General features: G+C 57.0%; 2 protein-coding genes across 5 annotated transcripts in view; one reads left to right on the top strand and one right to left on the bottom strand.

Annotated features, from left to right (window-relative positions):
• The first annotated feature begins 346 nt into the window (after window positions 1–346).
• On the top strand, window positions 347–18,582 carry PODNL1 (podocan like 1). 2 transcript variants are annotated; one of them, XM_048831659.2, is made up of 11 exons: window positions 2,250–4,742; window positions 5,679–5,862; window positions 8,269–8,517; window positions 9,024–9,117; window positions 9,678–9,742; window positions 10,517–10,626; window positions 11,253–11,409; window positions 11,902–12,017; window positions 12,361–13,018; window positions 13,813–13,961; window positions 14,991–18,582. In XM_048831659.2, the coding sequence occupies exons 2-11, from the start codon at window positions 5,860–5,862 to the stop codon at window positions 15,139–15,141; spliced, it is 1,752 nt and encodes a 583-aa protein (XP_048687616.2). In that variant the 5' UTR covers window positions 2,250–4,742; window positions 5,679–5,859; the 3' UTR covers window positions 15,142–18,582. The 2 variants fall into 2 exon arrangements, with proteins under 2 accessions (XP_074977706.1, XP_048687616.2); XM_075121605.1 differs by lacking the exons at window positions 2,250–4,742; window positions 5,679–5,862 and adding an exon at window positions 347–809.
• CC2D1A (coiled-coil and C2 domain containing 1A) overlaps window positions 18,418–22,202 on the bottom strand; it is a 37,158-nt gene continuing 33,373 nt past the window's right edge. For all 3 annotated transcript variants that reach the window (XM_075121601.1, XM_048831656.2, XM_048831657.2), the window contains exon 30: window positions 18,418–21,817. In XM_075121601.1, coding sequence (XP_074977702.1) covers window positions 21,797–21,817 — 21 coding nt within the window. In that variant the 3' untranslated portion in view covers window positions 18,418–21,796. The remainder of the gene's footprint in view (window positions 21,818–22,202) is intronic.

The raw sequence follows: 22,202 nt of genomic DNA, 5'->3' as shown, positions 1-22,202 counted from the left end.
CTCAGTCCCTGGAAAAATCATGGAGCAGGTCCTCAAGGAATCAATTTTGAAGCACTTAGAGGAGAGGAAAGTGATCAGGAACAGTCAGCATGGATTCACCAAGGGCAAGTCATGCCTGACTAATCTAATTGCCTTCTATGACGAGATAACTGGTTCTGTGGATGAAGGGAAGCAGTGGACGTGTTGTTCCTTGACTTTAGCAAAGCTTTTGACACTCTCTCCCACAGTATTCTTGCCAGCAAGTTAAAGAAGTATGGGCTGGATGAATGGACTTTAAGATGGATAGAAAGCTGGCTAGATTGTCGGGCTCAACAGATAGTGATCAGTGGCTCCATGTCTAGTTGGCAGCCGGTATCAAGTGGAGTGCCCAAGGGTCGGTCCTGGGGCCGGTTTTGTTCAATATCTTCATAAATGATCTGGAAGATGGTGTGGATTGCACCCTCAGCAGAATTGCAGATGACACTAAACTGGGAGGAGTGGTAGATACGCTGGAGGGTAGGGATAGGATACAGAGGGACCTAGACAAATTGGAGGGTGGGGCCAAAAGAAATCTGATGAGATTCAACAAGGACAAGTGCAGAGTCCTGCACTTAGGACGGAAGAATCCAATGCACTGCTACAGACTAGGGACCGAATGGCTCGGCAGCAGTTCTGCAGAAAAGGACCTAGGGGTTACAGTGGACGAGAAGCTGGATATGAGTCAACAGTGTGCCCTTGTTGCCAAGAAGGCCAGTGGCATTTTGGGATGTATAAGTAGGGGCATAGCCAGCAGATCGAGGGACGTGATCGTTCCCCTCTATTCGACACTGGTGAGGCCACATCTGGAGTACTGTGTCCAGTTTTGGGCCCCACACTACAAGAAGGATGTGGAAAAATTGGAAAGAGTCCAGCAGAGGGCAACAAAAATGATTAGGGGACAGGAACACATGAGTTATGAGGAGAGGCTGAGGGAACTGGGGGTGTTTAGTCTACGGAAGAGAAGAATGAGGGGGGATTTGATAGCTGCTTTCAACTCCCTGAAAGGGGGTTCCAAAGAGGATGGCTGTAGACTGTTGTCAGGGGTAGCAGATGACAGAACAAGGAGTAATGGTCTCAAGTTGCAGTGGGGGAGATTTAGGTTGGATATTAGGAAAAACTTTTTCACTAGGAGGGTGGTGAAACACTGGAATGTGTTACCTAGGGAGGTGGTGGAATCTCCTTCCTTAGAAGTTTTTAAGGTCAGGCTTGACAAAGCCCTGGCTGGAATGATTTAATTGGGGATCGGTCCTGCTTTGAGCAGGGGGTTGGACTAGATGACCTCCTGAGATCCCTTCCAACCCTGATATTCTATGATTCTATGATTCTCATGTTGAAACAGTTGGGGCCTGATCACAGGCTCTCTGCAGGACAGAGACAGAGTCATGGCTCTATTCTCTGTCTGACTCAGAAGCTGGCAGGACTCTTAATACACTGGCAAATGGTCAGAATGTGGGATTTGGAAAAGAAAAGCCAGAAAAATATGTTTACAGTTCTATCCTGGCCTTGAGCCAGCCAAGCCAGGCTGGAGCCTGGGCCTATAAATAGGCCTTTAAAACTAGCTTCCAAGGGTCGGCCAGTCAAATACCAGGAATACTTTTAAAACAGGGGCTTGGGAATCTTGCTACTATCATAGCATTGTTAGTGATGTAAGGCAAGATAAGTGTTAATCCACTGTCATGCTTCAAGGCATCATCTGATTGCTGCAGGGCTCAGGAAGGTTTTATTTAAAAAAAAAAACACCACCACCTGTATTCCTACAAAGAAGTGGCCATGGGATATCAATGTAAAACTGCTCAGTTGTGGGTCATAGGCTCTATATTGTTCCTGGCTAATGGAGAGTCTCCTATAGTTCAAGTTGGCGATGGTGATTTTGGAGCAGAGAGTCTGAGATCTCTCCTCATTCATTATATGTAACAGTGACATCTGTAAAGTCCCAGTGGTGAGAGGAGGCTAGTGGACCAGTGCGACTGGTCTGATCCAGTGCAGCAGGAGTCAGGGATATGGGACTAAATCACGTTTTGGTTCAGGGGTCAAATTTTTATAGTGCCTAAGGAAGCTAAATTCCATTTTCAAAAGTCTATCTGGGTTTGCAACAGCGCGTTCGAAGATGATGCGCCAGGGCAGTAGATTATGGGACAGGACAGAGGGAGTTGTGGGCCTTTGACCCCAAATTCCCACTATTCCCTGAGAGAAGTACGGATATCGCACCACGCATCCTAAAAATTCCCCACAAGCTTGCAGGTGGGACACATAGGATGCTGGGATGCTTACCCATAATGCAACACCTTTTTGCCCATACACCCTGATGCTGTGTGTGGCCTCAAGGTGCCAGCACCCATGCGGGAGTGTGCTCTGCCAAAATAATTTTGTCGGCAGCAGAACTTTTGCCAGTGAAGTCACTTAACCTTTTAACCAAACTTGTGAAGCAGGAGCTGAGAGATTAGAGTAGGTGGATGTTGATCCAATGCACTGGGGAAGCAGGTGTACTAAATTACATGGGGCAGTGCTCTGAACCGGTACTCTAAGAAACTGGACAGACAGAAGCCTAGCAGGATGGATGGTCAGATTGGATATAGCAAATCCATAGTTCCTTCCTGTCCTCTACAGAGAAACGACATAAACCCCTTGAGGAGCAAATTGCAAAGTTATATGAATGGCAGGAAAGTAAATTAGATTTAAAGAAATTGGGCTTTGCCAATTAGGAGCCAAGGATGACTCTGACCTTGTAAGGAGTTTGGGTACTCCTCAGTTTTGCTTTAAGGATGGTGGGGTTCTCTGTTGTACTTCATGGTGGTATTGGAAATCTGGCCCCATGGCTTTAACAGCTTCAGTGCTTTCCAGTGACCTGGCTTGGTCTGGGGTGTCTGTAATTATAGGAAGTGTGTGACTTCGAAAGGAGAGCTTGGGGTTTCTTAAAACACAGCTAAGGCTTCTTAATTTGATTTTGGCAGTGGCTGGAGCACATTCTAGCATCCTCCTTGGATTTCAGTTTGCAAGGAATGAAAGAATTGAGTCTGAAACATGCGAGGGGTTGGGACGAAATGGTACAAGTCTGATACTTCGCTCTCAGGTAGCGCATTTCATCAAAGCAGCTTTAAACGAGGTATCATCCTCCTCACATCACAGATGGGGAAACAGAGGTACAGAAAGGTGAAGTGGCCTGTCTGGTGCCCCCCATGTGCAGCCTTGCCTAGTCTTGTGATATTTGGTGGTTTTCTTAAAGCTCCAGTTCTTGGAGTCATGTTATTACGTGAGACTCTCGGCTTTTCTTTTTTAAAAGCCGTCCTATTCTAGCCCGGCGCAGCAGAGGAAAGTCTGGAAACATGACCCTTGTACAGCTCAAAAAGGCAAAGGAGAAGAACTCAAATGTCTCCTGGAGCTTGAACGGTTGGGGTTGGCAATATTGCATGTGTGCTGGAGAGCTGTGCATGTTACCTCAGATTGGGGGGGGCTCCAGGTAGGGTAGCCCAACAGACATTTCCTGTACTAAGAAGTACTGTAATGAGAACTACCACTAGAGGGTGTTCAGAAACATGACAGCATTGATTCGGTGTAAGACTTTTGCTGCAGAGATGCCTCAGTACCCCAGAATCCTTTGCAGTAGTGGGCACTTCAGTGTCCCAGAGTCCTTTGTGGCAGCTGCCTCAGTACTTCTGAACTGCTAACTCTGCAGGAGGTGCAAAGAATTCTGGGAGCACGTTTTGAAATCTCGAAGCACCAGCCACAGACATATGAGCAGAAACCAGGTAGCCCCTGCAGGCTGGGGGAATGACACAGACAAAGCAGGATTCATAGAATATCAGGGTTGGAAGGGACCTCAGGAGGTATCTAGTCCAACCACCTGCCTATAGCAGGACCAATCCATAATTTTTGCCCCAGATCCCTAAATGGCCCCCTCAAGGATTGAACTCACAACCCTGGGTTTAGCAGGCCAATGCTCAAACCACTGAGCTATCCCTCCCCCCAGGATTGGGTGGGAGATGGAAGCAGCAAGACAGCTGGGTCAAGGGGTGCCAATCCCTGTCTTTGCCTAGAGCAGCATGTAGGGGCGGTTGGGATGAGCCGTCCTTCCGGCGCTAGAAGAGATAGAAGCCCAGAGACTTGGCACCACCTTCTGTTGCAAGATGTGTGTGAGGGGCATGAGTTATGAAGGGTTTGGAGCAGAGGGGCCAGCAGCAGCACTGAGAGTGGGAACCAGAGAGGAGTTCATTCTTCTCTGGGATGGATGGGCCCAGAGAAATAGCTGCCTTGAATCTAACGATGCTCGTTTGGTATGAGGGTGATCCTGGGGTAGGGGACGGTTTTGGAGTCAATCCAGGGAGTCAGCCCCTGCTCCCTGCAGAGCCCATGGGGTTTGTCCAGACGGGCTCGGAGAAAGCCTCTGAGGTCTCTTGAATTTGCACCCAGAATGCTGGAGGCAACTGTGGCGGCCTACAGCTGGCCGGGTGACAAGTATTTCAGTTACGGTAATTGGCCATTACCACTGACTCCGAAGTACAAACACTGCGATTCCCAGGGAGGTCTTTGAGGCTGGACAAATTACATTCTTCATGGCCCATCAGGAGCCAGAAATGTTACCTCATATGGGAATCACGCAACCTCCCATTGCTGGCCCCCTGGGCTCTGCCCCTGGATAACTCAGCAACAAGGAGTGGGCAGCCGGGAAGACGAATCCCAGTGCTTGATGGAGGGGAGGGGAATCTGGGAATTCCCACATCCCACTGGTTAGTGGGAGAAATCTGGGGTCCCTAGTGGGAACGGAGCCCAGAGATCAGAGACTTGTGGTCTAATGGGCACGATCTGGGGGCTTATGTTTCCTGGGGTGGGGGCTAGTTTCAGCTTGGTGGGGTGGAAGTGTTAGTCCAGTACTTACAGCAGGGACACTGAGAGTTTTTTTTATTTTTGGTTTATGGTTTTATTCCCAGCTCTGGGATGGAAGTGGGGTCTAGTGGATAGAGAAGGAGGGGCCAGGAGTCAGGACTCCTGGGTTCTATTCCCACCTCTGGCATGGGAGTCGGGCCTAGTGACGGAATTTTGAGGAAGAACTCCTGACTTCTTTCCAATGCCCTGGGTGACCTTGGGCAAGTCAGGTCAGCTCATTATGCCTCAGTTTCCCCCCGGGTTATGTGGCAGCACTAACACCAAGCCAGCCTGCGTGGAGGGCAGCTTAGCGACTGGGTGCGGAGTAGCACAGGATCGGGGCGGGGGCAGAACATGGCGGTTCCGACCGCACGCAGGAAAAACAAACAGTAACAGTTAAGTTTCCCCAGAGGCTGCCAAAATGGACCCAACTGTGACGTGGTTTGAAATTGGCCAGGACCGGGGGAGTTGCTCCCTCCCCCTTTGGGAGACGAGTGTGAAATGAGCGGGCAGGGTCCCAGCCCAGTTCCCAGCTGGCAGAACTGCCCCTGCCTCTGTGCATGGTTGGAATGCCAGACTCAGTAAACGTGATCCCTTCCAAACGTTCCGCCAGCCCCATTATGCAACCCCAGTCGCAGCAGACCCAGCGTCCCCCTACTTGCCCAGAGCCCGAGTCTCCCCCAGCCCGCCTCCCTCCCTTGGCTTTGATCAGACGAGAAGACAACACCAAGCGAAGACACAGCGTCCTGGCTGCAGTGCGACAGCTCCTGGCAGGTTGCTTTCTCCGTTTCCTTTCCCAGTGCCCCTGCGGGCGTGTGCGGAACGCGACTCTTCCTGTGGGGACCGTGTGAGGACGATCTTTATTTCAGAGGCAAAGACAGAGCTGAGGGAATCGGGAGCCCCACACCGATCTGGCTTCAATTAAAGATCCTGGGAAGACTGCAGAGTGGAGCCTGGGAGCCTCGCAGCTGGGACCCGGCTATGGTGAGGGAGAGCTTCGGCTCCAGCCTTTTCGGGGACCCAGCGGACTTAAGGCTTATTGGCAAAGAGGCTCCAGCGATGCCTGCTTGGGCGGGTGACTCATGAGGGCAGCTGGGGGCCATCCCACTCTGTGCTGGAGGAGGGAGGAGGTCTCCCAGACCCGCTTAGATGCATTGGCACTGGCCAAAAGGGGAAAATTTTATGAGGGATTCATCCCAGCCTTTGGGGGAGTCTCCCTCTGGCCCTGCCCCCCACCTGCTCTGAGCAGGGTTCGATGACACAGGGATAGCGCTCTCGCTGGTGGGGCTGTGTCGAAGGAGATTTCCCAGGCAAGGCCCAGGGGAGATCCAGCTTTCGACCCCAGGGCCGATTCGCTGCTCTTGGAGGGGAGTGGGGTCTAGTGGGTAGAGCAGGGGCCTGGCATTAAGGTGAGGGTCCCCAGACCCTGCAATCAATGTGCCTTATCCCTGCCCTGCAGGTACAACCCCAGAGCAGAGCTCATTCTTTATGGCCAATTTGTTGGAGCTGTCAACAAGGGGCCATTCAGTGCCTGTTGGGCTGGCAGGTTTTGACCTGTCTGCCAGCTGGGAACTGGGCTGGGACCCTGCCCGCTCATTTCACACTCGTCTCCCAAAGGGGGAGGGAGCAACTCCCCCGGTCCTGGCCAATTTCAAACCACGTCACAGTTGGGTCCATTTTGGCAGCCTCGGCGGAGAAGCTGAAGACTGAACAGATTCTGCTCTGGAGGGACGGGACAGGAGTGTGTCCAGGCCGCACCTGTTGTTCTGTGGGGGATTGGGGCCGGTGAATCTATCGGAGCCCATCTAGCCCTGCAGGGTCATTCCCTCCAGGGTGTTTTCCAGGGCTGTGTCCCATCTGCTGTTAAATCACTCTCTGGGATACCGAACAGAGCTCGTGGGAGCCCTGTAGTGCGTACCTGTTGTTCCACAAATGTACACGTCGCTTCCAGTAAAGCATGTGGCCAGGGAATGAAACAGGCAGTGGGAGAGTGGGGTTTCTTGTATTATCGTTAGGGTGACCAGGTGTCTGGTTTTCGACTGGGACACCTGGTCGAAAAGGGACCCTGGGGGCTCCTGTCGGTACTGCCGACCTAGCCATTAAAAGTCCGTTCGGCGGTGCTGTGGTACCAAGGCAGGCTGGACCCCACCTGTCCTGGGGCACCGCACAGTGCCCCGGAAGTGGCCAGCAGGTCCGGCTCTTAGGCGGTGGGGTTGGGGGCAGGGGGCTCCACGCGCTGCCCCCGCCTGATGCACCAGCTCCACACTCCACCGCGGAGCCTCCTGCCCCCTCGCCTAGGAGCCGGACCTGCTGGCCGCTTCCAGGGTGCAGCGCAGTGCCCCAGGACAGGGCTCTGCAACACTGCCGCCCCGGTAACACTGCCCGAGGTAAGCCTGCATCCCAACCCCCTGCACTGAGGCCCCCCAAACCCGGAGCCCCCTTCTGCCCCCCAAACCTCTCATCACTGACTCCACCCCAGAGCCTGCACAGACTGCAGCCCCTGACTGAGATCAGGGCCCCGTCGTACCAGGCGCTGCACAGACCTAACTGAGATCAGGGCCCCATTGTACCAGGCACTACCCAGACCCTGACTGAGATCGGGACCCCATTGTGCCAGGCGCTGCACAGACCTAACTGAGATCAGGGCCCCATTGTACCAGGCACTACTCAGACCCTGACTGAGATCGGGGCCCCATTGTGCCAGGCGCTGCACAGACCTAACTGAGATTGGGGCCTCATTGTGCCAGGCGCTGCACAGACCTAACTGAGATCAGGGCCCCATTGTACCAGGCACTACCCAGACCCTGACTGAGATCGGGGCCCCATTGTGCCAGGCGCTGCACAGACCTAACTGAGATTGGGGCCTCATTGTGCCAGGCGCTGCACAGACCTAACTGAGATTGGGGCCTCATTGTACCAGGCGCTGCACAGACCTAACTGAGATCGGGGCCCCATTGTACCAGGCGCTACCCAGACCCTGACTGAGATCGGGGCCCCATTGTGCCAGGTGCTGATGTGTTAATTTACAGACGCACACACACGTGCACACACAATCCGGCTGCCGTGCTGAGGAGGTGAAACAGCAGCCTGTGTAGCTGGGGGGAGCTGGTCGGCTGCCAGGCCGGCTAAAACAACAACTAAGGCATTTCAGAGCTGCCAAGTGCCCTGTAAACCGACCTGCCTGGATCCCCAGCAGGCCTGGCTCAGTGGGGCCCTTCATCCCCCCGCAGCAGTGGCTGGTACTGTGGAGACAGAGCCTGCATTGATGGGGCCGAGCAGGGCCAGGCCTGGGCTGGTAGGAGCCCCCGGGATCGCCGCTCCGTAGGGCTGTGGCATACAGACGGTTCAGTTTGCTCCGGAATTCACCGGACCCTCTTCCCCTCTCCCCAGCGGCTGAGCTGCGGCTGTCTCCTGGTCCTCTTTGTGAAGATCCCCTCCTTCTGCCTGGTCGGGAGCCAGGATGACGAGGACACCCCGCCATCCCCCCGGCTCAGGGGGGGGGCCCTGCCCAAGAAGAACGCCCCGGGCTGCCCGGCCAACTGCACCTGCCCATCAGAGGAGACGGTGGAGTGCGGTGGGCTCGACCTGCACGTCTTCCCCAGCAACGTCTCCAGAGCTGTCCAGCATCTTTCTCTGCAGGTAACTGTCCCCTGCCCCGCAGCGAACCCGGGAGCCCAGTCAGGGCCAGAACCCAGTTTCCGAGGAGGGTCTATAGAGCGACCCATGGGTCAGGGGCAGATGGGTCCCGTTGGATGTGGCGTCCCAGGGGTCAGAGGCAGCCGGGGACCGTTGGACATGGCGCCCCAGGGGTCAGGGGCAGCTGGGACCCATTGGCTGCAGCGGCCCACGGTTCAGAGGGCAGCTGGGGGCCCTTGGATGTAGCATCCCAGGGGTTAGGGGCAGTCGGGGGCCGTTGGATGTGGTGCCCCAGGGGTCAGGGGCAGCTGGGGGCCCTTGGATGTGGTGTCCCAGGGGTCAGAGGGCAGCCGGGGGCCGTTTGACGTGTTTCTCCTGGGAGGCCAGAGCCCAGAGCAGCCCTCCCCTGACTCTTCACCTCCCGTGTCTCTCTCACTGCTGCCCTCCGGCCCTGGGCAAATGCCTCCCACTTCCCCAGGGACTGAGGTGAGCGGGGTCTCCTTCTGCAGAATAACCAGCTACGGGAGCTGCCCTATGACGAGCTGGCCCAGCTGACAAGCCTGAGAACCCTCAACCTGCACAACAACCACATCATCTCCGATGGTGAGGGAGCCGCTGTGGGCAGGGGGCGGGGGACGCCATCCAAGGGAGCGGTGCAGTGGGCAGGGGCCCTGCCTGCGTGACCTGGGTGTGTGTGTGCGCGAGTCAAGGGAGAGCTCTTCCCAGCCTCCAATGGAACAGAAATCCCCATGGTCCGGTATCGGAGCCCGTCATCCCTTTGTCCTTCTCTCCTTGAATCCCAGCAGGCCGTCCCCCTGTCCTGCAGGTTCAGCTGGATACAGGAATTTCCTCCACTTCCACTTCTAAATTCTTGTGCAGCTGCTGGCTCCTACCCCAGAGGCAGCTGCATTTCAGCAGCATGAGAAGTTTTTTGGGACCGTTATAGAAAAGCGCGGTGGGAAGCTGGATGCAAAGCATTCTGGGTAGCTGGATGGCAGGTACAGGATGCATAGCTCCGTGGGTGAGTGGAAGCAGCCACGGGGCCTTGCAGGGGTGGAGGCAGGGTCTGAGTTCGCGAGCTGGATGGAGCAGGTACACGTACCAGCTTCCCTTCTGCGCAGGGTGTGCCTGGACTAGGCAGCCTTCTCTCTGCTGCTTTCTAGGCCTCCCGGATGAAGCCTTTGAATCCTTGGAGTCGCTGCAGTACATCTACCTGGCCAACAACAAGGTGTGTGTGCGTCTGTCCTCTGACATGGGGGTGGCAGGGTGGGGCCCGGTGCTCAGCATTCACAGCTGCTTTAACGAGCTGGGATGGCACCAGGAGTTTGCGCCCAGCTAGCTGGAAGGGGCTCTGCATGTGTGTGTGTGAGAGAGGGATTTCACAAGCTAAACCATGCTGAGCGTGGTCACCAGTGGGATGGGACCTCCAGGGAAAGCCAAGGGTGCTGCAGGGAGTGGTATGGGTGACTCCGTCATGTGGCACTAGGGGACGCTGCGCTGCAGGGAGCAGGTCGGGTGGCTCCTCTCTGGGTCCGTGCTGACCCCGGAGCCCAGCCTGGGGGCACTGTGCTGCAGGAGGTCCCACCTTTCAGAGGAGACAGGTCCCACATGGTCATTAGAGATGCTGTCCCATTTCCCTCAAGTGTCTGTGCTAACCCTGGTGTCCTGGGAGATTCCAGCTAGGGTGATTCCATCCTGTCTTCCTAACCTCCTGCTGCTGTGCTCATTGGAGACAGGATTCCTCTCCACTTCCTGTCCCAAACCTTTGTGTGGCGGCACTGGGCACTATTAAACAGCTGCTGCATTCTACCCCAGAGCAGATGTTGAGCAACCCCTGTATAAACAGCTGCTGCCTCTGACCCCAGAGGTGGCTGCGTGTCAGTGACCAGTGAAGCAATCCCTCTATAAAGCCTGGCCAGGCCCTCTGGCAGCAACGGGTAGAGCCAGGGCCACACTGATCTCCTGCTAGCATTGGCCTGTCCCCCTTTGGTTTCTTTCCCAGCTCACAGTAGCACCGCAGATCCTCCCCAGCACAGTGCGCATAGTGGATCTGGCTGCTAACCTGCTCACTGAAGTCTATCCGCTCACCTTTGGACAGAAAGCCAACCTCAGGTAGAGCCGCCCTCCAGGCCTCCTGCCTCGGGCACACGGGAGAAGGGAGCACTCTGACGCAGAGGGCCTGCAGCTGTGGGCCGTTTGCTGAGGGGCTCGGATCTCAGTGGGTTGGACTGGCTAAGCCAAGCTCTGGGCCTGATTAGTGTGGGCATCTTCTTCAAGCTGGGTGGGGAGCTCAGTAGGGGGCGCTCTCCCCTCTGTGTGGGCCTCAATGTCCCAGCACAGTGCTAGGGGGCGCTGTGCTGCAGGGAGCGGGATGGGGGCTCACTAGGGGGTGCTCTCCCCACTATGGCACTAGGGGGATGGGGGCTCACTAGGGGGCGCTCTCCCTTTGCAGTCAGTCCTCACCCCAGCATGGCTCTAGGGGGCGCTGTGCTGCAGGGAGCGGGATGGGGGCTCACTAGGGGGGGCTCTCCCCTTGCAGTCAGTGCTCACCCCACCATGGCACTAGGGGGATGGGGGCTCACTAGGGGGCACTCTGCCCTTGCAGTCAGTGCTCACCCCAGCATGGCTCTAGGGGGCGCTGTGCTGCAGGGAGTGGGATGGGGGCTCACTACGGGGGCTCTCCTCTTCGGGACAGAGACTGGTGTCAGCTCTGTTTTGCTTCCGTCTCCTCCATGTAGGTCCGTGTATCTTCACAACAACCAGCTAGCCAACTCCGGGCTCCCCTATGACGCCTTCAGCGGCTCCGACGCCGTCAGCACCATGATCCTCTCCAGCAACCAGCTCAGCTACCTGCCCCAGAACCTGCCCCCCGCGCTCGTCCGGCTCCACTTACAGGTGGGGCAGGGCTGGGGCTCATGACCGGGGTTGGGTGGGGGGTCTGCCTCTGCAGGTACTTCGTATAAACGTGTGGTTGGCCTGGATCCCTGAGGCATGACACATCCCAAAGCCCCACAGCCATTTGCCTTTGATATGGGGAGAGGAGGTGTGGGCCAGTGGTTAGAGCAGGGGGCTGGGAGCCAGGACTCCTGGGTTCCATTTCCAGCTCCGGGAGGGGAGTGAGGTCTAGTGGTTAGAGCAGGAGGGCTGGGAGCCAGGACTCCTGGGTTCTATGCTCAGCGTGGCCTTCGTTTCACTCTGGGACCTTGGGCAAGCCCATCCCCTCTCTGTGCCCCAGCTCTGCCATTCAGATGGCAGCTGGGCTGGGTGGCCTAGTGGTTATCTTGGTACCGTATCGAGGGCAGTCTCCCCCCAGCCCTGCTGATGGTGTCTGAGGCGGGCTTGGGAGCTTCTCCCGACTCTAGTGGCCACGACCTCCTGTCCCTGCAGAACAACCGCATCGCCCGGATCCCCAGGGGGGCGCTGAGCAGCCACTGGAAGCTCCGAGAACTCTACCTGCAGAACAACAACCTGTCCAACCAGGGCATGGACCCGTCTACTTTCAGGTGCGGCTGGGGGAGGGAGCTGCCGCGTGGCAGAGTGGTTAGAGCGGAGGAGATGGGACTTCTGGGCAGGGAGGGGGGTCTAGTGGTTATAGCCAGTGGGGCTGGGAGTCAGGACTCCTGGGTTCTATTCCTGGCTTTGGGAGGGGAATATGGGTTAGGTGGTAGAGCTGGGGGCCTGGGAGCCAGGACTCTTGGGCTCTATTTCCAGCCCTGGGAGGGGAGTGGGGTCTAGTGGTTAAAGCGGGGGGACCAGCGCGTCAGGCCTCCTGGGTCCTACAGCAGGAGGCTGCGGCACCAGCTGCTCCCCCCCGAGCCAGCGCCCCGTTCCCCGTCCCCTTTGCAGCAAGCTGAAGAGCCTGGAGTACCTGGATCTGTCTAATAACAACCTGACCGAGATCCCGGCTGGCTTCCCCCCGAACATCATGATCCTGCACCTGGGCAAGAACCGCATTGGCTCGCTGCCCCGGGACAGCCTGAGCCGGGTGCGCGGCCTGCAGTACCTGCTGCTGCAGAGCAACCGCCTGACAGCCGCCGGCATCCACCCCGATGCCTTCCTCAGGCTGCGCAAGCTGCATACCCTGCACCTCTACAACAACCGGCTGGAGCGGGTGCCCCCGGGGCTGCCCCGCCGGGTGCGCTCCCTCATGATCCTGCACAACCAGATCGCTCACGTCGGCCTGCACGACTTCGCCAGCACCTACCTGCTGGCCGAGCTCAACCTGAGCTACAACCGGCTCTGCAGCGCCAAGATCCACCGGCTGGCCTTCCGCAAGCTGCGCCGGCTCCAGAGCCTGGACCTGTCGGGCAACCAGCTCACCCTCCTGCCCGCCGGCCTCCCGCCCAGCCTCCAGGTGCTCACGCTGCACAAGAACCAGCTCAACTCCCTCTCGCCCGAGCTGCTGGCCAACCTGACCAGCCTCAAGGAGCTGCACCTGGCCCACAACAGGCTGCGCATCAGCTCCATCACCCCTGGCACGTGGCAGGAGCTGCAGGGGCTCAAGGTGAGGGAGGGGGACGATTGCCCCAGTGACGTAATCGGTGAGGGCAGTGGGGTTGACTGGTTAGAGCAGGGGGCTGGCAGCCAGGACTCCTGGGTTCTATCCCGGCTCTGGGAGGGGAGTGGGGTCTAGGGGTTAGAGCAGGGAGCTGGGGATCAGGACTCCTGGGTTCTATCCCGGCTCTGCGGGGGAATGTGGCTTAGTGATTAGAGATGAGGCACCAAAACTCCTGAGTTTGTACCTTCATTGCTAGGTTAAAGAGCCCTCTGGCAGCATGGCAATGTGAGACTGGATCAGGACCAGTGGCCAAGTAGCCCCTTATCCTGTCTCTGAGAGGCCCACCATTAGATGCCTCAGCTGAAGGTGCAGGAACCCCCACAGGGATACTCAGCCCCCTATGGAGCTCTCCTAATAGTCCAGAGATTGGCTTAAAACCACGAGGTTTAATCTTCCTTCCAGAACTGTTCTAACTCCAGATGTCCTTGTCATCCGTACAAACATCCAGCCCACTCTTCGAGTCTGACTGTGTTCGCAGCCTCATTGACTTCATGTGACAGGGAGTTCCACAGGCGAACAACATGCTGAATGGAGAAGTAGTTTGAGTTTGCGCCCCACTCCCAATGTAGAGACTCGAAGGCTGCGATCAAGTCCCCGACCAGCCTGCCCTGCTATAGCCTTGTCTAGGACAGTCAGGCCTGGCAGGGCGTTACCAGCGATTAGTGGTGTAGAATGAATCCAAGAAGCTGTTGAGAACTCTGCTGGTGGCTTGGGTAACCCTGTCCCTCCTTCTCCCCCAGCTCCTGGATCTCAGCAACAACGAGTTGTCCTACATCCCCCCTGACCTGCCGGAGTCCCTCGAGTACCTGTATCTCCAGCACAACCGCATTGCCGTCATCGGGGCCGAAGCCTTCCACACCATCCCAGACATCCGAGCCATCATCCTCAGGTAACAGCCGGAGCAGCAACAGTAGTGCTGGGAGCACAGGCAGGCTCCCGCCCCGCCATCCTGCTGACCAGAAGGTGGGGCCAGAGCAGGGGGCTGGGAGTCAGGATTCCTGGGTCTCTGTCCCTGGTTCTGGGACGGGTGTGGGGGGAAGTGGTCAGAGCAGGGGGCTGGGAGTCAGGATTCCTGGGTCTCTGTCCCTGGTTCTGGGAAGGGTGTGGGGGGAAGTGGTCAGAGCAGGGGGCTGGGAGTCAGGATTCCTGGGTCTCTGTCCCTGGTTCTGGGACGGGTGTGGGGGGAAGTGGTCAGAGCAGGGGGCTGGGAGTCAGGATTCCTGGGTCTCTGTCCCTGGTTCTGGGAAGGGTGTGGGGGGAAGTGGCCAGAGCAGGGGGCTGGGAGTCAGGATTCCTGGGTCTCTGTCCCTGGTTCTGGGAAGGGTGTGGGGTGAAGTGGCCAGAGCAGGGGGCTGGGAGTCAGGACCCCGGCTCGCTGAAGGTGCGTCTACGTTGCAGCTGGGAGCACGCCTCGCAGTGCAGGTAGACAGACTTGCACTAGCTTCGCTGGGGAAAATCCAGCTGTGATGGGGAGAAGGAGAGGCGGCTCCAGCTAGCCCCCCGAGCTGCAACCCACGGGCTTGGGCGGGCTCGGACTCCGGTGGCCAGCCTGACTCCTGCCAGAGTCTCATCTCAGTGGTCAGAGTCAGTTAGCGCACTCGCTTGAGGCTTGCTGCAGCGCAAGAGGTCCCCTGGGTGACCTCAGCCAAGTCGCTGCTCTCCGCACCCCCTCCAGCACCTTAGCAACACTTGTGGGGTGGGGAGGGCCAGAGGGTCAGGTTGGAGCCCAAGTTTGGACTCCCCGGAGCTATAGAGAATGGGACTGTCCCGTCCTTGCTCTGTCACCTGAGGCCTCTGGCGTTGAGGGGCCCAGTGCTGAGGGCAGGGTCCCAGGTGCCATCTCCCTGGACTATTCGGCCAACAGAGGCCTCTTCTTGGCAGAGAACGAAGTTTTTCACCAGTCCTCCTGCTCTTTCAGATCCAACCGTCTGCTGGCAGCCAGCGTGTCTGACCAGGCCTTCGCGGCCCTGAAGCAGCTGGAGGTCGTGGACACTACGGGGAACCCCGAACCCATCAGTGTCAAGATGCCACGAGCGGGGCACTGGCTCAGGTCCCAACCAGGCCCCTAGCAAGCAGCCACCTGAGCCGGTCAGTGTCTGCCCTGGGCCTGGTTTGTCAGGGAAGCTTGAGTAGCAGCGATGAAGTGAGGAACCGGGGCAGCTTTCTCCTTCTCCAGCTGCGCTGTTCAGGTCCTAGACCGTGTTATCGCTATGGGCTTGGATGGGCCTGTTAAGGAGCGGCAGCTAAGCAGGGTTGGGCAGGCTCGGTACTTGGACGGGAAAATCCAGCTATGGTGGGGAGTAGGGTGGGTGTCTCAGTGGGGGGTGCGCTTCCCTGAGAGTCAGCACAGTACTGGGGGCGCTGTGCTACCGGGAGCAGGGGGCACGCTCCTGCTCTTTCAGCCAACCACAGAATTGAGGTCCTGTGCCTTGGTCAGCCTGGCGAATTCCATCTGCCTCCCTAACTCCCCCGGCACTCTCCACTAGATCGGCCACTCTTCTCCAACCTCTCATCCAAACCATCACGTGGAACTGCCACGTTCCACCCCAGAGGTGGCTGCATTTCAGTGCCAGGGAAGTTATTGCCCTCTGTATGCACATCTGTATAGGGCTAAATTCTGAGCTGCTGTCAGGTGCGATTCCTCTGAGCCCTCCAACCAGCTCTGAACTAGACAGGTGCTTTGGGATTTCTCGGGCTGAGAGGAGATCTAGCAAAATCCCCTGAAATCCCTCTCTCCTGCGGTCATTTCCTGCAGCCACCTTCCCTCTGTCATTTCCTGCAGCCGCCTTCCCTTGCTCCCAAGCTCTGCCGGTCCACAGCCCAGATCACAGCGATAACATGGTTTCAATATCCTCCCTGCCTGCCCCAAGGCAGTGTTCCAGAGGGATTACACTGCCCGCTATTCGCTCCTCGGGGCTCGTCCAGCTGCACAGAGCCCCGACACACCACTAGGCCCTGCCGCAGCCTCCTGAGGATCAGCACATCCCGTCGGGCACTTAAGGTCTCGCTCAACTTTAGCCACGTATTTGAACCAGCCTTACAGGGCACAGGCTCTCAGGAGGGCTGCTCGCCGCTGTGCCCGAGTGGGCCAGCTGGAGGCGTGCATCCGCAGAACCTGACCTGTCTTCAGCCAGGGCCTGAACTCCACCCAGCTGACAGGGACCCTCCCCGAAGATTAGTGACTGCAGTACAGGCAGGGTAAGGGCTGGGATGGGGTCTGGACCCTGCGCCTCAGGGCTGCCAGGTAACAGGCGTCTCCATGCTGCCGCCCAGCAAGAGCGCTGATGAAGCCAAAGGAAGGTATTTCAGCTACTGGAACAGGGGAATGGGCCTGGACCCAGGCAATGGGGCCAGCAGAGCTGTTGGGTGTCTCCACGTCTCTGAGCCACGGGGCGGGGTGGCATGTTTTGGGTCCGGTAGCAAAGGACCCCAGTGGAATAACCAGGGCCCCTGTCCTCTGTCCCCAGTTAGCTCCCATCCCCCTCGAATGAATCCCTAACAAATAGATGTCACCTGGCCCCAACGCAGGCTAGAGGAAATGACTGTAAGGTGGGTGCACCATTGGTTGAAAAACCACCCTCGAGTCGCTATCACTGGTTTCCTGTCGAACGAACGGGAGGGACAGAGCTAGTGGGGTCCTGCAGGGCTCTGCCCTGGGGCTGGTCCTAGGCAATATTTGCCTTCATGACTTGGCTAATGGAGTGTGTGCTTACGACTTTGGCAGAGGACACCATGGGAGGGGCTAGAGGACTGGATTAGAATTCAAACCAACCCTGCCTAATTGGAAACTGGGCCTGAATTCAACAAGGTGAACTTCAGTAAAGTGCAAGTCCTACACTTTGGAAGGAAATGACACGCACCGATACACACCGGGGAAACCCTGGGTAGGTGACAATACAGTAGAAAAGGATCAGGGGGTTACAGTGGATCACAAATTGGATATGAGCCAACACTGTGAAGGCGGCTAATATTCTGGGCTGTATTCACAGGAGTGTGATATGTAAGACACGGGAGGTAATTGTCCTGCTCTGCTCAGCACTGGTGAGGCCCCAGCTGGAGTGCTGTGTCCAGGACTGGGCACCAGCCTTTTATAAGGATGAGGACAATTTGCAGGAAGGACAGAGCAGAGCAACAAAAATGATTAAAAGGTTTAGAAAACCTGACCTGCGAAGAAAGATTAAAAACACTGGGTATGGTTAGTTGCGAGACAAGAAGACTGGGGGGAAGCTGGTAGGTCTTTAAGTATGTTAAGGGCTGTTATAACAAGACCAGCAATCAACTGTTCTCCCTGGCAACAGAAGACCACGAAGGAATCGTCTTAGTCTGCAATAAGGGAGATTTAGGTTAGACATTAGGCTAGTGACATACAGGACTAGGTTACGGGGGGTAGAGGGGAGTTGTGGCATCCCTGTCATTGGAGGTTTTTAAGAACAGGTTAAACAAACCTGTCAGGGATGACGGAGATTTACTTGGTCCTGCCTGAGTGCAGGGGTCTGAACTAGGTGACCTCTTGAGGTTCCCTCCAGCCCGACAGTTCCCTGAATCTAACCAAATCTCCAACAAGGCCCTGAGCTGTTTCAGGCCCTACATGAGGAGCTGGCACGAGGAGCAGGCCATGGAACGAGGGATCCATGCGCGGCCCAGTGAGCCCGGATAGCACGCCCCCCTCAGCAGCATGCTGCTCCTCTGCTTGCAAGAAGTACTCAGTGACTGCAGCTGGTTTGAGAAGCAGTGCAGCCCAGAGGTCTGCATGGACAGCCAGGACTCCTGGGTTCTAGCCCTTGCTTGCTCATTAATTCCCTCTATGCCTGAAGACCTGTCACTGCCCCTCTCGGCGCCTGTGTTTTAGTATCTGTGAAATGGAACTGACTGAGACAAACTTTGAACAGGTAAAAGGGCAACTGTTACTGGGGTTGTTTCTTCCTAGGCAGAGCCTGGGGCCATCTCCAAGCTGTGTTCAGGTCTCCCCCTTTCAGACCCGGCATGCCTGAGGCACCTAGGTTACCCTGTGAAGACGGCTCAGGTTGGTGCTGACCACACGGCACTGTCAGAGAATGGTTTGGCAGCCCGCATGTGCAATGAGCACAGTAGATCTCAGTCCATTTCATGGAGGGGGGGCAGGCAGCCCCATTTGTAATTAGCCCCGTTGTTGGGAAAGAAGAAGCACCACTGACCGAACCAGACCCCTTGCTGGAGAGACTATACCAGGTGGGCAGAAGAGTTAGGTAAGTTCAGTGAAGGATGGGTACAGAGACAGGGTGGGGGTGCAATCGATTTCAGCTGCTCTTTCCCCTGGGATGGGAAGCTGGCATTAAGTGAATCCGGCAGAGAACACAAGGACTAAAGAGGTTCCAGAGAGGTTTAATTGTTGTTACAGGATTTCAGTTCAGGGCAGAGCTGGGTCTTGTTTTGGTTGTTTGGTAGAAAAAGAGATTTGTCTTAAAAACTTTATTATATAGATTTGTGGTCTATCTAAGCACAAAATAAAACCAGAACGCAGTCAGTTCCAACATCTCCGCTTTTACATTTGCTCTCGGATTCTCCGGACTGACAGACGCCCCCAGAGACAGGCACTTACAGCATGTAAAACCAGACCCAGCAACACACACGGTTCACTGGGCTGTGGAATCAGACGAGGCGGATCAAGAGACATTTCGACAATCTACCCATTATTTACCCTCCAACAAGATTTCTCTTGGGCCAGAGACAGAAAGGGTTAAAATTTGGTTTAAAAGGAAGGTCTGGGGGGAGGGGGAAGTTGAGATTGGACCATTTTGACAGCTAATCAACTCATCCCTCATCCAGCAGCAGCTCTTAGAATTTGGTTATTTACAGGGCTTAAAGGAATGTTTCTGTTTAAAGCAGGCTGTCCCTTGCAAGGGGTGGGGAGAATCCGGATCAGTCTCACACGATCCTTTCCCCTCCTGCCAGGACAGGGAGCAGCGATTAGCGGCGCAGCCCCGCTGGTGCGTGGAGGCTCATCACCATTGTCAGGGCCACGCAGCTCTCAGTGCCAGGCACGTAAGGAAGAGGCACCAGCCCCACCGCCAAGCTGGGACTGAGATGCCAGCAAGAGTGGGGCAATGCAGGAGGGAGAGAGATCCAGGGGGAATCCCAGCACTACTGAAGTCCAGGATTTCAACCCCTCTAGTGTTTGGGCCTGGGGGTAAGTGGGACTCATTCAGCTATTGCCCTCCACTCCCAAGAGCTCCTAGGAACAGGACAGTTCCCCGCCTCCCCCACCCAGCTGCTTGCTTGTACGATAGCTCTGTCTCTCCCCTCTTGCTCACTGGGGGGTGGGGTTTGCGGTCTCTGCTTTAGGCAGCTCAGAGCTAGAGGTACCTTTAGTAGCCCCCAGCTTTGGCCTCCTAATGAGCATGGGGTTTTTGAAATCAACCATTCCCAGCCAAGGTATCCCGAGCCTGCCGAGCTGCTGAACACGGTTCCTGCAGGGAGAAGCTGCAGCTGGTCCATTGGAGCAGGCGCCAGGGGAGAAGGGCAGCAGGGTGAAATGCAGATCTGTTTCAGCCTACGGCCACAGAGAGAGAAAGCCAGCCCTGCGTGCGCGCGTGGCTCTCTCTGTCCAAAGGGCAAGGAAGAGGCATCGGAGCGGGACAAATGGCCAGAGAGGGGCTCTAGCTGCAGGTTCCTCTATGGTCACTACCAGTAAGTGGGAAATGCAGGGCGAGGGGGATCTTGGCCAGCACTCAAACTGGGCCCCTATTAGCCCTTTTGGGTGGATCAGGTCAGTAGCGAGAAATAGCCCTATTCTCCACTTCCCTCTTTCACAGTCTCCTTAAAGCAGCAGGCCCACGATAGGGTTGGCAGTTCACAACGTGTACCACCCTCCCCAGGCATCCTCTTCCTAGAGCCCTGAACAAAGCAGCGTGAGCAGCTGGGGCCTGCAGTCCCTGGGGGAGGGGGTGCGTGCAAAGTGCATTGGTGCAGGGATCCCTCCATGCAAGATGAGCTGCGACCAGAGTGCAAATCAGGGGCAGGGAGAGGGTCCCTGTGAGCCATAATGGGGGGAAGGGGAGGGAGCATCTTTAGTGTCATCTAGTTCTGACAAGGTGCAGAAGTCTTAGTCGGTATTTACACGGTAGCCAGTTGAGGACGCTGGGTCAGCTGCTCTGATCCACGATGAGGTGCCTTTCCCTCCCTGTGATTGTCCCGGCCTTGGCAGGAGGAGACAGCAGGAACATGTCCTCCCTTCCCCTGTAGTACACTGGATCCAAAGGCAGTGCCACATTCACACTCACCGTGTCCCTGCTCTGACTCCTTAAAGCAGCTTCCTGCCCCACATACTGCCCCGGATCTCACCCGGTTGGGGCGGGGTGGGGGACCTCAGAGGGTGTCTCGGGGCTAGGGAAAGGGTTTTCTGCCCATCTCTGCTCACACAGCCCCAGCCTCCCACCACGCAGGCAAAGGCTGGAAGAGCAGCTGCTGCCAAAGCCGGAGCTCTGATGATACAGGCTGGGGAAGGGCGTCGGGGGGCAGCCGGGGACAGGCCTTAGCTATGTCTGTGTGACGCAGACAGACACTGGAGCGTCCCCGGGAGATGCTGCTGCAGGCAGAGGACGGGGCATTCCACAGAAACAGCACCAGGGATTGGATTAGCTGGGCAACAGATAAATGTCCCCCCCCCGGGGCCTTTGGGAGGGAGAGCACAGGGCAGTGCTCACAGGTCGCAGCCTTAGCCTGGCCCACGGTGCTGTGTGGTACAAAGCCCCCTTATAAACCGGTGCCCAGAAGGACAGCATGGATTGCACTTTACCAAGGTGGGGGGAGAGTTGCAGAGACAATGGCTATACTCTAGTCTGGCCTCAAACCCTGCTCCAGCCAGCACCCATGCCCCAGGACAGGCACGGCCTTTTCCCAACCACTCCCTGCCCACAGAATTCTAGCCCAGGGTCTGCAAAATGGTTTCAGACTGGGCTCTGAGGGACAGGGCAGGAGATGGGACGGGTGGTTTCCCTTTGCACCAGGTCTTGCCTGGACTAGGACGGGGACCTGTGGCTGAGAACAGGGTGCATCAGCCACCGATACACCCCTAGGCTCCTGTCAGATGGTGCTGAGAACAGCCCGGGGGCTAGCGTAGACGGGGCATTACAGGTAACGGCTGCACAAATGAAGAGTCCTGCACACTGCAGTCCTGTCTGCCCGAGCAGCCAAGTGCTGAGCCTGCTGAAGGGAGGCGGGACCTGTGGTCAGCACCCATTTGCCACAAGTATCTGCCCTAGCACGGGCCCAGCCCTTGTAGAGACAAACCCGGCTGTAGTTTGGCCTTGTGAATAAAGTGCTCTCCCGCTAAGCCTTTTACCAGGCGGCCAGCAGAGCCAGGGACCAGGAGCGGGGTGGACTCTGTGAGCAGAGGGGCAAAGTGATTGTCACACGATTGTCTGGCTCTTCTCCCTGCGGGGCATCATGCACCTCAGGGTTCGGGGGGGGGGGGGGTGAGGTCAGGGCCTGAGCTTACTCCTACCACCAGAGTGGGGTGGGGAAGGGGCACAAGGACAGCACCCTCCCTACATGAGCAGAGGATGCAAGGTCAATTTCAGGGCCTTTCCCATCCCCTCATGTATATCCCACCCCTCGGGGAAAGGAACTCCACCCCTCCCATTAGTGTCTGTCTAGTTTCTCCCCCATGTGGGTCACGGAGGGAAGAGGAGTGCAGTGTGTGGGGGGCAGGCCATTCTGTCCCAGGCCTTCAAAACACCAAGGGCTTCATCTGCGGAACTTCTGAAGCTGGAAGAGAAAGACATGTGTGGGTATTTGAGTGGCAGCCCCTGGGGCCAGGTGGGGCAGGGCAGGGCAGGGTCAAGCAGCACTTAACTCCTGGGCCGGGGCTACAGAAACCACAGCAGGTCGGCATGAGGGAGCTACGGCTTGCACTTGGGACCCCCAAGATCCTGGGACTGCCGGACAGCTTTGGTGTTTCCAGGCCTGAAGGACTGGGAAAATCGACTGCGTCGGTGCCACCATAAATCTAATGAACGGCTCCGTCGCTGGTCAGCCCCCTCCATGACAGCCCGGGCAGAGAGGCCGAGGGGGGAATGGGCCATGGAGACTGAGCTCCCCTCCAGCTGCCAGTGGGGGTCCAGGGCTGAGATGTGGGAAACTGACCCTGCTC

Source organism: Caretta caretta, chromosome 20 (assembly GCF_965140235.1).
Source record: "Caretta caretta isolate rCarCar2 chromosome 20, rCarCar1.hap1, whole genome shotgun sequence".
In the NCBI taxonomy this organism is placed as follows: domain Eukaryota; kingdom Metazoa; phylum Chordata; order Testudines; family Cheloniidae; genus Caretta; species Caretta caretta.
Note: the sequence above shows the minus strand (reverse complement) of the source record. Positions and strands in the feature narration are given on the sequence as shown.